Source organism: Centruroides vittatus, unplaced genomic scaffold (genome assembly GCF_030686945.1).
Source record: "Centruroides vittatus isolate TY-2023 unplaced genomic scaffold, ASM3068694v2 contig_596, whole genome shotgun sequence".
NCBI lineage: Eukaryota > Metazoa > Arthropoda > Arachnida > Scorpiones > Buthidae > Centruroides > Centruroides vittatus.
This window is the reverse complement of record NW_027122360.1, coordinates 221,160-235,651: the sequence shown is the minus strand read 5'-3', so window position 1 is coordinate 235,651 and position 14,492 is coordinate 221,160. Positions and strand designations below refer to the sequence as shown.

At 32.6% G+C, this 14,492-nt stretch overlaps 1 protein-coding gene across 1 annotated transcript in view; it reads right to left on the bottom strand.

The window, feature by feature from the left end:
- The window catches only part of Rrp6 (exosome component Rrp6), a 51,112-nt gene that overhangs the window by 9,550 nt on the left and 27,070 nt on the right, over nt 1–14,492 (bottom strand). Inside the window, exons 9-17 of the mRNA XM_067275151.1 lie at nt 12,227–12,417; nt 10,933–11,089; nt 10,031–10,179; nt 9,098–9,148; nt 8,890–9,001; nt 6,142–6,265; nt 4,228–4,337; nt 2,775–2,831; nt 32–127 (exon numbers count right to left, since the gene is read on the bottom strand). Of these exons, the coding sequence (XP_067131252.1) occupies nt 32–127; nt 2,775–2,831; nt 4,228–4,337; nt 6,142–6,265; nt 8,890–9,001; nt 9,098–9,148; nt 10,031–10,179; nt 10,933–11,089; nt 12,227–12,417 (1,047 nt within the window). The remainder of the gene's footprint in view (nt 1–31; nt 128–2,774; nt 2,832–4,227; nt 4,338–6,141; nt 6,266–8,889; nt 9,002–9,097; nt 9,149–10,030; nt 10,180–10,932; nt 11,090–12,226; nt 12,418–14,492) is intronic.

Sequence of the window (14,492 nt, the reverse complement as noted above, 5' to 3'; positions counted from 1 at the left end):
AAAACAATATTAAAATATGTATGTATTTTACATTTTGTATCCTTGTATTATTGGAAGCGGACTGCGCTTTTGTCGTCGACTGGCTGTTTGTGGAATGTGGCGGATAGTCTGGTTTTGCCATTTTATACTGTAAAAAATTTAGAAAAATTAAAATTAAAATAAACAAACAATACTAATGATTGAATAAGGTACAAATAAGAATATTAAAACTATTTAAATACACAATACAAAAGACATAAAAATTACTTAGTAAAAATGTCAAAATAGAGAAGTATTTTGCATATGACAGGAATTCAAAATAATACAAACACCCACAATTATAAAAGATTTGAATTTAATCAAGCATATGCAATAGACACCACCATATGAGGGGCTTAGTGGAAAAACAGCATATCCCACATTAGGAAGTTTTCAAGAAAATTGGCCCCATGTATGTATGTATGTATGGGAGTACACCATTTATATACTGGCATGGTATTATTCTCTGCCAGTATATAAATGGTACAGTTTATGTGGAATTTAACATGATTCAAGATTTCTTTCAGATCACCAGCATGTGCAACATTTAAATATTCCAGAGTGGAACTGCCACTCTGGTGTATTTAAATGTGGTTCATGCCCAAGATGGGATTTGCAAAAGAACCCATACAACAATGCTCATTGCTATTTGATAAACTGAATAACCTAATTTCTTCAAACTAATAAACAACTCGTTGCTGAATTTTTTCTTAACTTACCCAGAAATGTTTAAAACTGCATGTGTGGTGTCATCTGCTATAATATTTTATATTTTTAATTATTATAAAACGGCAAAATGTTTAATTTTGACAGTAGAAATGGGTTTTGTAAAAAATTGTATATTCTAACAATGAGTAAAATTGAGATAAGATACATGACCTCCCTTTATCTCCTCACCCCGTCAACCTTTAACGGCATCGATCCCCTTACTACACAACCCTCCCTGCAAAATTTCAGAAATTTTCGACAAAATACACAAGAGTTATTAAGATTCGAAGAGGGTAAACAAAATTATGCCCCCACACTAACATCTATAGGGTGTCCCCAAAAGTAATGCAGGATTTAAATTTTAAAAATACTGTATTATTTATTCATTAATTGGCAAAGTTGTTATATCATTTTAAAGGGTAAACTTTGCAATTAAATATGGAATAAAATATCTGACAAATGGCCCCATTACTATTCTGATTCTCAATTACATGTTAGAACAGTTGCAACCCAGTTTCAAAAATAAATTTTCAAATTTCTGATTTCAACTCAAAAATTGTTCTTGTTTTAGTGACTTGGACTTTACAATCTTGGTGGCCAATTCTGATCATCATCGAGAGAGAGAAGTTGCCCCACAAACTTCTGCCACAATAACTCGGTTGCTTTGTGTGCCATACAACAAGTCACACCATCCTGCCAAAACCATGCGTCATTCAGATCTATGCCATCCAAATGAGGCCACAAAAAAGATCAACATTGTCTCACAATAATGCACACGATTAATGGTAACAGCATTTTCAGCCTCATTTTCAAAGAAATATGGCTGAAAATTTTTCCAATCACTCCCGTGGTCAAAAATCTACACCAAACTGTCACTCATTGGGCACGTATCAGTTGTTCTTTGCACATTGTTTGTATAGTCATTTCATTTGGCATGTTTCTCCAACCGAAAATGCCATGTAATTTTGCACACAGTTGCAGCAAAACTTTTCCCATACTTGTAATAAGTTTTGATAATCATTACATACTCCTCCATCTTGCATTACTCCATATTAACTAACTAACTGCAATGTGTTTACTACAAGTTGTCACTTCATATGGGGCAGCCAATCCAATGGGAGGAAAATGGTGCAAAATTTAAATCCTACATTATTTTTGGACACTCTTTATACACACAGAAAAAAATCCCAAATTTTATTGCATTTCTTTACATTCCAAGGTCTAAAGTCCAAAAATGTAAAACTCTGGGAAGGGGGTGTCATATTTTGATTGATTGCCATACTTTCTCTCTGTTATATATAACAAAGCCAGAAAATAAAACATGACACATCTGATCCTAAAACTCTACTTCTAGCACAAATTTAAATCTTTAAATTTGTGCTAGAATTTCTTATGGAAATGACTTTTTGTGTTCCTTAAATGTGTACCTCTAAACCAAGATTTCACTAGTCCTGGGAGACAGTTACCATCCATTACGAGCAGTCGGCAACAAGATGCAATTCGACCATCCCCTAATAAATTTCTTTGTATATTGTCTATTGTTTTCATTCTAATCATTTGATATTCCATGCCAGGAAAATCACCGACGATAACAATAAGGACAGAATAAAGAACAAACAAAATTTAATGCTTGTTATCTATCCCGTCAATGGGTAAAAGTGCAATTATAACCAAAAGATCGATTAAACAATGCTATCCAAAGTACACCTGACACATGGACAGTTTGAAAGATTTTTGGTAAACCAACAGCAGTTTGAGTTCCAAAATATTTTTTAAAAACAATTTCTGGAACACTATTGTCAATCACCCAAATTCACACTTGGCCATTTCAAAAAATTATTTTGGCTTAAAACTTTAAGCATTTGGCTTTAATAAAAATTTAAAGAAAATATTTTTAAAAGTTAATTGCCAAATATTTTCATTTAAATAATATCACAATATCAGACATTCAGAAGCTTCTCTTAACTTACTTGAACAAATTGCGATATTTGTAAAATTTACTCAATTGCATTTATAAAACAGCATTAGTAAATTAACCATTTACTTACTCTTTGGTAAGGGCTGATAAAATTCAGAGAAGTCGACTCAGAATCGCAGTTTCTAACCTAAGAGAAAATAGTAAATATCATAAACAATTAGACAAAAATTAATTTAAATTCAAAATTGGAATATCTCCTATTTGTATGATCGCTGACAAAAGAAATTATGCTGCCGGACAAAATTATCGACCTGACCGTGACGCCACAAGCATTGGAGGTAGCGACGATTCTTTTAAACCGTACTGTTAATTCGAAAGAAATCGCCACTTTGCCAGTATCATATTCACTTGTTACCGTAGCATTATGTTCGTACTAATAATGCTTTGTTCAATTTGGACATGGTGCTTAACTTTTACTCGACAAATGTATTTGGGTAAAATTTTTAAAATCTGACCGAAAAGTCTATTAGAGATTTCAAGAAAAAGAAATGTTTTGTGTCTTGTCTTTTGACATTCAAAATGCAAAAAGTTTTTTTTTAAAATACAGTCAGTTCTCCACTTTCAAGAAACTCACTCTTTAGTATATAATAATTTGATAACTGTAACTGATTTTTTTTTCTTTTTGTTCACTTTTGATCAAAGAACAATTTGCCAGTTTTGGTAATGGCAAAATCATTTGCAAAAATTAAATTTTATCGTCTATCTTCTGTTTAATCTATAATTTTACCTATAAATAAACAACAACTAACCCGTTATATATAAAGACCAACAACTGCCGAATTATCGGGCTAGCAAATGGCTATAGCAATATTAATAATTTAAGTTAATTTGGTACTAGAGTTAGGCGTTGGAGATCGGACCGAAGGTCCGGGTAGCGTAACTGGTAACGTGTCTGCACGGATAGCAGAAGTTGTGGGTTCGAATCCCGCTTCGGGCCGATTCTTTTCTTCCAGTTAAGCCTAAATTTATTTAAATTATTTAATTAAAATTCTAATTATTAAATTTAGCAAGAGATGGCGCCTAACGCCTAACTCTAGTACCAAATTAACTTAAATTATTAATATTACTATAGCCATTTGCTAGCCCGATAATTCGGCAGTTGTTGGTCTTTATAATTTTACCATTTAAAATAATGTTTGGCACATTGTACTGTATTTGCTGCAAAAAATTAAATGATCCTATCATGTTAGGAAATTTTATAGTTTTCCTTTTAATTTGCAAAGAATGAAACTCTTAAAATATGTGAATCTGTTGTTTGATATTTGGGAATGCATTAAGTCCAAAAGTCAAGGACTTCTCGCATCAAATCGCATTCTGTGCATTTTATAACAGCAAACGTAACTATAATGTGATCGACATAATTTTCTAAAGTTGTTTTGTGGAACTTAGAGGAAATGTGAACAAAAAGTATAATTTCAAATTTTGGTTTGGTTATAATCATAATTTTAAACATCTTAAATTTTTTATTAAGTTATTTTGGCGACTTTAATTAACTATTTGATGTGCTAATTAGACAAAATTACCTTAGAAGACCGTTCGAACACAGTGGCAGATAACTTGGTCGAATTCACCAGACGAATATCTCCGCTGACGGGTGGAATCTCGGGCAAAAATGTTGATTCGTCCGAACAACCTGAAATGTAATATTAATGCATTACTCCTTACTAATCAAATAATTATAATTAAATTTATCATTTGTCTTAATGTGAGTCATTATGGATGCTCACATAAGATAAATTAACGCTGACTTGCATCTATGCAAGTTTGAGTAACTTGATAGCCAATTGCACGCACCAAAGTTGACTGCCAAGAGATTGCATTCATGCCATTTCTTAGCAGTATATGGACCGTGCAAAAAGACAAACCGGAAGACAGTTACTTTGGCACCTAGTCAAAGATTAAGCAACTTATTCACACAGTGGAAAAAATTTCCAGTGTTAAATTTATCAAAAGTAAGTGTAAGCAATCCACATAAATGTGAAGATCGGGATCTTTATATTGTGAACTTTATAATCTTTATGTACTTTTATAATCTTTATATAATCTTAACCAAACCATTTAACTACATCTTATACAAAAACGGAACAAAGTAGACCAAAAAGAGTTAGTTAATGGAAAATCAACTGATTAAACTTTCTGATAAGATCGGTTTAAACTCGATTCCCACGAGTTGAGTTCCTTGTTAAGATGAGTCAAATTTCTGTGTCACAACTATGTCACCGATTACTTTATTGGTCCAACAAGATCATCTCCTCTGACGAAATCAAGGAAGGGCCTGCAACCCACCTCTCCATATAAAAAGGGAGTACGATGAGTAAGTGTGGGGAAGTTGTTACTAACCGTGTGTGTGTGGCTCAAAAGGATAGTTACCCGTCGCCGCCAATCCTCCCTCATCACCTGTATTCACGCTGAACTGTCGTCGTTACACTTCCTATCGGAACAACTATTATCTGTTGTTGGACAAAGTTATTACCCACAATCTACTACAAGATCATCTATTCTTGGCCCGAACACCGACAACAATCTATAAGGATATCATCTATTATTACCTCGACGTCCGACTACATATCTTAAGGTATTTATCCTACCCGCGAATATTTGTAAGCTCTCTCTCTAATCTGTGTAGAATTTACGTTTGTGGATCGTGAGTCATGTGTCTTATCATGTGTCTCTCTGTAAAGTAACCGTTTGTATCTAATTAGACATATGAGAAAATAAACGGGTATATTTTATATATATATAAATCTCCGAGTGCGTTCTTTCCGTCATCCTCTCCACTTGCTTCATTCCGGGTCTAACCCATACATAACCGCTCGCTCAATTGATTTTCTGTATCAATCTAAGGATACAGTGGTGTCATCCTGACGCGCATAATTATGAGACCCTAGGGTCACATAATTATGCCCAAAACAATCTAATGTATACTTATTGACTTTAGGATAAAAGTTTATTATTTTCTTTAAATGCCATTCACTTTCAGACATTTATATTATAAATGTGTTAATAAGGCAGCAAGCAAATACGTTTGCAACCTTACACACTCGAGATATGACCTCTGTCTCCTCCATTCCTCTCTCAACTTATAATCTCCAAAATGTAATAGCACCAACAATCCACATGTAGAAGTATTCCTTCCAATTTCAAATATTTGGTCCTGGGGCCCCAAGACTAAGCAAAATACAAGGCTGACACGCATGTGGAATTTATCATTCTGATCTTTTTAACATTTTCCAACTCAGGATCTTAAAACATTGGAAAATGAAAAATGCAAAGGTAGAAATTCGACTGATTACAATACTTTCCGTCCATTACTTTAACAGCCAAAAAAGTAAAAACAGAAAAATGTAAAAGCATTATTCCAAATCCTGTTAAAGAAGCTATTAAAGATTTTGTTACATAACAACACCAACAGAAAGTTACTCAAAACAAAAACTTACTCAGCAATGTCGGTAGATTGCAGTCATTCTCATGCACAACATCGTGGGGACAGTGAAGAACGTTGTCCAAGTCAATCGTGTTGTTGGGCGGGGAGATGACCGTGTCAGACTTCACCACGTCGAGCTGCATAAACAAAGGAACCACAGTTAATAAATAAATCTATATTAAATCTTAATTTCTGACAGGTGTGTAAATTTTTATGCCATTGATACATTTAAGATGTTTACTTATCTCACTCTTGACAAACATATGCCTCGTATAGTCAAATATCACTGATGTAAAACTAAAATTTATTTATATAAATTATGATTCACTTTCACTTGTGTTTATAGTGGTTATGATTTTGATTTTGAATAGTATATGATAATCAGTTTATATATTACACATATCTATTTAATTATTTTAATCTTTTAAATAATATCTTATTAATTAATGAATCTTTTGGCTGCTACTGCATTTATATATTTAAGTTAATAACAATTTTAATGTGGCAAAACTATGAATAAGTTCTCAAATAAATTTATTGTTGGCTTATGTAGATCTTGTGCAGTTTATAAGAGCAATAAATGCAAGAAGAATTAACTGTTAATGGTTAGTTAGAAATATTTGAAAATCTTATTCCTAAATTTTACAACTGTTATAATTTATTCTTTAAGACTAGCAAAAGATTTGCTTTTTTTCCTTTCACTACTAGGTGCATTAATAGAGACACGGCATTTTTACTTTATCTTTATTCTGGATCCTCTAGGACAGTGGTCCCAACCAATGCCCGCGGGCACCATGGCGCCCGCAATCGTTTTACGTGTGCCCGCCACTGTGCGACCACGATAAAAATAAAAAATATTTCGGTTTTCAATAAAACTGCTATGTAAAAGTTTTTTCACTTTGAATGATTAACCATTCAAAAGTAGAAATGGCGTCCAACACAGATGAAAGCACAAAGCGAAATGCGACCGATCTCTTTTTCCCCTCCGCCAAATCTGCACCAATTCAATTTCCCATACCTGAAATGAAGTAAATCGGTCCGTTCTGAATACCATAAAATCAAAGTAGGGAAACATGTAAAGGCCCGTAACTTGGAGTGACCTAGAAATTTCAGCAGTCGTTAAGTAAAAAAAAAAAAAAAAAGGTCAACAGCGATCCGTGTGTCAGAAGTAATCTCCGCCACGATATCTCTCGCACCATCTAGAAATATTCCTGGGTGACACCACGATATCCGCACCGGGTGTCACCCATGCTAATGTCACATTATATAAGATTTGTTTAGAAGCAACTTATTTAAATGAGGCCCCAATTTAAATTTTGTCTAGGGCCCGCTAGAGGCTTAATCCGGCGCTGTTAACTATGTCCAAATATAAATTCACCTTGAAAAAATAAATGGTGCCCGTCGTCCAGCCGGTATTCTAGAATGTGCTCTTAGGTACAAAAAGGTTGGGGACCCCTGCTCTAGGAGATTTGCCCGAAATGCATATTGGCCTATAGAAGATCCAGAATAAAGATAAAGTAAAAATGCCTTGTGTCTATTAATGCACCTAGTAGTGAAAAGAAAAAAAGCAATAAAAGGAAGACACGGTCTCGGTGTACATAACTATAACTAGCAAAAGAATAAAGTCTAGTCTAACTCTGTGCCTAAAATTCATTCTTTATCACTTAATGATAATTCTTCCACTTGGATGATAGTTTGTCTGCCACTGCTCGTACCAAAATTCACAGCTTAAATCAAAAGCATCAACAGTTTTGGAGGTTTCTGCCTGTGGATTTAGAGGTCTGTTTCTAATAGCAACCATTCCTTTGTAAGGTTGTATATGGGTAGAAATGTCAACAGGTCGTGAAGGGTTGTATGTGGGCTATCCACAGTAAGACTCTACAGTTACAAGAAACTGTTTATTTGACATGAAAGGAGCTTAGATTTCTGCAATCTGGGAAGTTATAAGCTGACAGCAGCCTCTGGGTCTTTCTCTCCTTTCTAAGATAGTCCCAAAAGAAGGTTTGCAAATGACAGTTCCTATAACATTTGGACGACTCTGGGACACTGCAATCGACTTTCGGTGATGGGAAGATGATCCGAGGATGGGAGACGAAGATGGGCACGAGATACACATGCAACAATTGGTGCTTTAGGAAGAAGAAGCCACTGTGTCCTTGAATGTCTGGGTTTTTATTAATTTCTATCCTCGATCGCCCATTCTGATTGGTGGCTTTTCTTCGTTCTCGCTTTCCAAGAGGTCAATCACTCATTACTAACTGTAATGAGATCTCAACTTGGGTCGCGGGAGAGGTAAAAATCGAAGTTTAATTCAATCCCTACTAGAGACGGTCTATCTTGGGATTTACATTCTTCTATTGTTTAAAAGTTTACGTCGCGTTTTCAAACAAAAGAAACTGATTTCTAGCTTCTTTTTTTTTTCTTAAATAAAAAATAATCTTAATGTGAATTTTAGTGAAGGTTTGGATCTGTCCAGAGCCTCACACCTTTGTTATTTCAAATACAGGCTATGTAAGAAGAAAATTTTATTTAACATTAATCTTGGGAATTTTTATCATTTTAAGAATAGTGGGGCATTTATAATGCTGCATTAGCATATTAGCTTTATTACATTTTAATAAAGGTACTTTTCTATGCAGTTTTTCTTTTTTGCCTTTTGAACTGAACTGAACTTAACCAATCACATAGCCAAATGTTTTAAAAATTTACAGTTGTAAGGAATTAAATCATTTGTTAATGCAAGAAAATATAATTTTCAAACCTGTTTTAAAGATAGCTCTCTAGCTTCCAGAATTATTTTATGAACTTCGTTCAAGTATTGTCGGAGTAAAGGTGGCACCGGGTGACAGCATGCCAACAAACCCTGTTGTTCCCTATTAACAAAATATATTTACAAAATAATATTTAATTTTTATCTCTATGACTATAAAAGTTTTATAATAGATGTTATAAAGCATTAAATATTGTACCTGGGTAACACTTCAGCAATTTGGAAAAGCATATGATTGGGTAAAACATATCTAAACAATAAATGTATATTTTATTAAATTTTAGCTTTAAATAAAATAATATGTTTAAAGATATATTTACCAAATAAATATATTAAATTTAATTACCCAACCAACAAATATATATACCCCATTATTAATTAGCACTGAAGATTAATTAACAATTGCAACAATTTGGTATTGTAGCTAGATGTGTATCATCCATACATTAAATTAATTTAGAAATTTTAGAAAGATAGGCAAGAGTTGTAAATTTGAATTAACATACAAGATCATCATCAGCTATGCTTCTAGAGCTGGTCCCTTCTAAACTTAGTTATTAATTCAAAGTAATATAGTGTATTCACAACTTGCATATAAAAACATTTTACACGAGAACTGAGATTTGAATTCTGTTTCTTGTTTTTTAATATATTTTAGCATACAATGGCCAAGAAGATCAATTATATCCATCACGGTTAGACCAACTTTTTGATGGGATTGGCCGATAACAAAGTATACCACATAATTATGTAAAATTTATTTTATAAATTCCCGAAAATTGTCACCAAAGGAAATCTTGGTGTAACTAATAATCTTACATTATGCTTGGTGTATGCTTGCATTGTGTAATATCATTTATACAGTTACATTTCATTTAAGATGTTCTAATTGTGCTAAGCTACATCACGTAGCATACGCAAAGTGAAAAAAGTCAATGTTTTCTCGGAGTCATGTTCGTTGCATTACACTCACTTTGTATCCCCACACTTAAATAATGACATTAAATGTAACATTAGTTTCATGTACTCAACAAATATTAAAAAATTGGCAATTGTTATCAGTTAAAGCAGAAAATACAAACTGCCACCGATTATTTAACTTCTGCAACAAGAATATTATATTAAAATTTACCCCCAACTTTCATCTTCTTGGCGAGCCACCTTGTCCCTCCAAGCAAACAGATTCTTGAAAGCATTCAACTGCTGTATGTTAAAAGTTTTCTTTCCTTTTTTGTACAGCAACAAATAGCTGTTTTCGTCAAAATGTGGTTTATCGTATTTCTGTTAAAACAAAGTTAACAATATTAAATAAAAAGATGAGAGATTATATATTACTATATGTAATAAATTATAAGATTAATTTTTACACAAATGCTTTCAAATTAAATAATTAATTATGTATAAAGATTTTATAAAGACTGAATAAGAAATATGTGATAATTTCTTCTCTCTCTCTTAACATCTTCAGCTATCAAACCAATGATTTATCTGACATTATACACATTATCTTGGATTTAATTTCCAGATTTTTCTATATACTACTGATCTATCATAATGTGTTTATGAAAAATACTTTTTTAGGTGATTTATTTTATTCTACATTCCAAAGTGACTGAAACTGGTGTACTAATGCATCAAATTGTTAAAATTATAAACTTTTGATCTACAAATTATTCTTAGATTCATACAGTTTGACAACATGGGCAATGCCTCCAGAGAGGGCTTTCTATGGGAAACTGGAGCCTATTTAGCTGTTAGAGATGTGGAGAAATGCAAACATAATTCATATATTTTTAAATAAACGAAGACAAATATATGTCTTGTTTGATCCTCCATTTAACAAAAAAATTGATATTTACCTCGGTATTACATAGACTACACATTTTTTTCCATTCAATTCCACACAAATGATTGACTTATTGCAAACTAATATTTATTATCCTTTATTATGTAATATTTAATCTCTGTCTCACTTCTGTAACCTTCTATTTAAAATTATGCAAATTCTTGTACATTAAAATATTTAATACCTACTTTAAGACAAACTAATTTGCTTCTCTGATACACAGAAAGCAAGAGGTTCTGTTGTTCATTTCCTTTACTGATCAGTTCATTTCTTTCCATGTCATAGATGTAAAGTAAGTAGTGTGTGTCCTCCCTTGCGTATCGAATTAGTTCTTCGGGAAGAGGCCTAATGATGATAAAAGATAATGTTAAATTTATTTATATTTAAATCCAAAATATCAAATTTCTTAAAAAATATTATATTTTAAAATAACAATAGTAATATTTTTCAGGAGCACACTGAACAGATTGTTGTTATGAGCATTCTCATTTGAATGTAATCAACATGGCTTTTTCTCATTTGATAAAAGTCCAGCCAAGAAAAATTTACTTGGCAGTACTTCCACCTCTTTAGGATGATATTACTAGGGATATCAAGATCATTTTGTCCATACAATGCACTCTGTTTCTTGAGGGTGTGTCTTCATATGGAACAATGATTTAAACATCATAAGTGATGTCAATATACTGATGAAATACTTTACGGGGTAAAAGGATTGATGCAAGCTTTTCAAAGCATCCTGAGGCCATATTCTGGTCACTGTCTCTGGTCTCTCACAAGCCGGTCACTGATTGGCTAATCCAAATGATTAGCCAATCAGTGACTGGTCATTGGAGTATCCAATAAGCTTCAAGAACTGCATTGTGTAGGAGTCACGAGTCAATAATATTGTAGCTTCATTTATATAGAATCCTGTCAAAGATATAAAAATGTCTGCCCCAAGCAAGTTTTTAGAATTCTTTACCACTAAACTTAACAATCTAATTTGTTCAAATCAAGAGTCAGGCAATATCACCTAATAGGAAGGTTTGACAAATTTAGCAGAAAATACGTAGGGAAGGAGGAGGAGGGCTATCATCATCTTTATATTGATGTAGATTATTTCTACTAAACACATGGAAATTGTTGTAAAGAGGTAGATTGTCTTCTGGTTTGTATATATTACTTTCATCTGATAGTAAATTATCTTTGTCAAAATTTTATTTCACATACTCTCTTGTTTGAGTAATTTTAAATGTTTAATTATTAACTACACATTAATAATTAATGTACAATAAATATTTAATAAAAAGTTATTCAGTAATACTTTTTCTATTGAAGTATTTTTTACAGTTTTGATGATAATACAATTATCATCAAAACTGGCACATCAAAACTACACATTAATAGGCAAAACACAAAAAAAATAAATAACATTTTTAGATTGTTACAACTAAATCATGCAATTTTATCAAACTACAGAATTCACACAATAATTTTTACCTGATCCGCCAATCGGCCAGTTGATATTCCTTTTTTGCTTCTATTCCACAATAATGCTTCAACAAATAAGCTAGAGAATTGTGTGGAAAATTAAGAAGTCGCGAGGCTTGGTGACTGTCAAACAGATTGACCACGTATACGCCAAAATCACGCTGTAACCACTGGACATCCATATCTGCTCCATGGAAAATCTACAAAATGTTAATAACAAATAAAATCTTCATTAAGTCCTACCTCTCTCAAGATACATCACCCTCTCTATCTGCCCACCCTCTTGACCTTACATCACCAAAATTTAATAGCATCAATGCCCTTCACATACAAGCCACAAAGCCAAATTCAGTTTCTTAATCTTTATTTTACCCTGAGATATTAAAAGAAATAACCTGTGTCATGTTATAATAGCCAGGAAAACAAAAAAACCAAAGGCCAAAGTCCACATTTTATTGGTATTCACTTTATGACCGAAATCAAGTCTGTATCGTGAAGACAAGTTGTATTGTGCAGTGTCCAAAACGACCCAAAATTCCCATTCCTTGCTATGTAGCAGCATGCAAAAATTCCAAGACAAATCAACAAGATCCGGATTTATTACTCTCCACTGGATGGAGAGTAAGAAAAAAGAATGCGATCTGTAATCTTCTTCACATTTTGTTTACAATTTTATCAAGTATTCAGAATAATTTTTTTATTTTTCATTTACAAAAGGAAATGTCTTACAACAATTAATATCCTCCCTCAAAAATAATACCCACGACAAAAGATTAAAATACAAATAACAAAAAATATTAGAAAGTTGTCTGCATATGAAATGAAATGGAAATACACTAAATATTTAATAGAAATAATTTTTAATTTGCAACAAATAATTTCTCTTTTACTTGTCCAATTCAAAACAGGTTGAAATCCAAGGCCTTTGTTCTCCATTACTGCAAAAACCACGACAAAAAAATGCCACTGTCACAGTCAGTAAGTGAACAAACTATGCATAACTTATTGTTTTGTCAATAACAAAGATGGTTTCTTTTGTCACACTCATAAAATTCAGATTTTTGCTGGTTCTAAAAAATTAGATTTTCTAGATGTCGACCCTTTACGAATTGATGTCTTCAATTATTATTGGATATTTTCACAAAATGTAACTAATTCTGATTGGTGTAGATTGTGGCCACTGACTGGCAGTCATTATTACAACTGCTTTTGTTCATCTAAATATTCAAGTAGATTGGTTGGCCTAATCAACTCTAGTATTATTTTTCTTTGAGACTGCAGACAATTATAATCTTAAACAACTCACAATACTTTCAATTTTCATTATTAGATTTATTCAAATTGTTTTCTAAACTGATTATTTCAATTTGTATAATTTATTTTCACTTTATCATAAGTTTTACAATTCATAAAGCATGTAATTATTTTATTAAAAAAACATGCAACACACCTTATAGATTAATTTCTTCAATGCGCAGACAATGTAAACTATTATTTCTACACTAAAACACTACCTTTTTCTCCATTTAAAATTCATAAAAATAGAGAAAACACTAGAATAAATTAAAAGTGTCTTCACAATTCATCTGTTTTCACATTTTAGAAATACAACAGAGTCCACACTAAAGGTTGACTCCACCAAGAGACTATTCCTGAGATGTGAAAAGAGAGAAAATGTGAAGTTATTTTTAATTTTTTTTTCTTGTCATCCTGGATTATTTTTTTTATCAATGCTATTTTTTTCTAAAATAATAAAATGATCAACATGTAGTTTTGAGATATCACCAATAACAAATTTACAATTACATATAATTGTACAGTGTCTGAAAAATTACTGTACAGTGAGAAATTTGGGTTAATGTTACCTTAGGTTCTGAGATGGCGGTGGTGGAAATTTTTCCCTATCTTGGCGACTGCGGCGGGGAAAAATTTTTTCCCTAGAGTCGTGACGTCGACGCCGTTGAGAATTTTCCCCGTTCGGTTTCAACCTTGAGATCGACGTTGCCGAGTATCCTGTAACCTCGAAATGGCGACGGTCGTGTGTAAATTTGCGACGGTAGAGGGAGCCTTTCGTGACGTCGTGCGAGAATAATATCGGTGGGAAATTCGTAGTTGTGTTACGAACAAATATGCAAATGCTCAATCTGTGACGTGACTTCTGTTCATTTCAATGCAATTTTATGCAAATCGACTAGTTTCCAGTTGGAATCGTTTACTGCAGTGTTGCGACGAATTGCGTATTGGAATATTTGCTGTTTATTTCTCTGGTTACGAT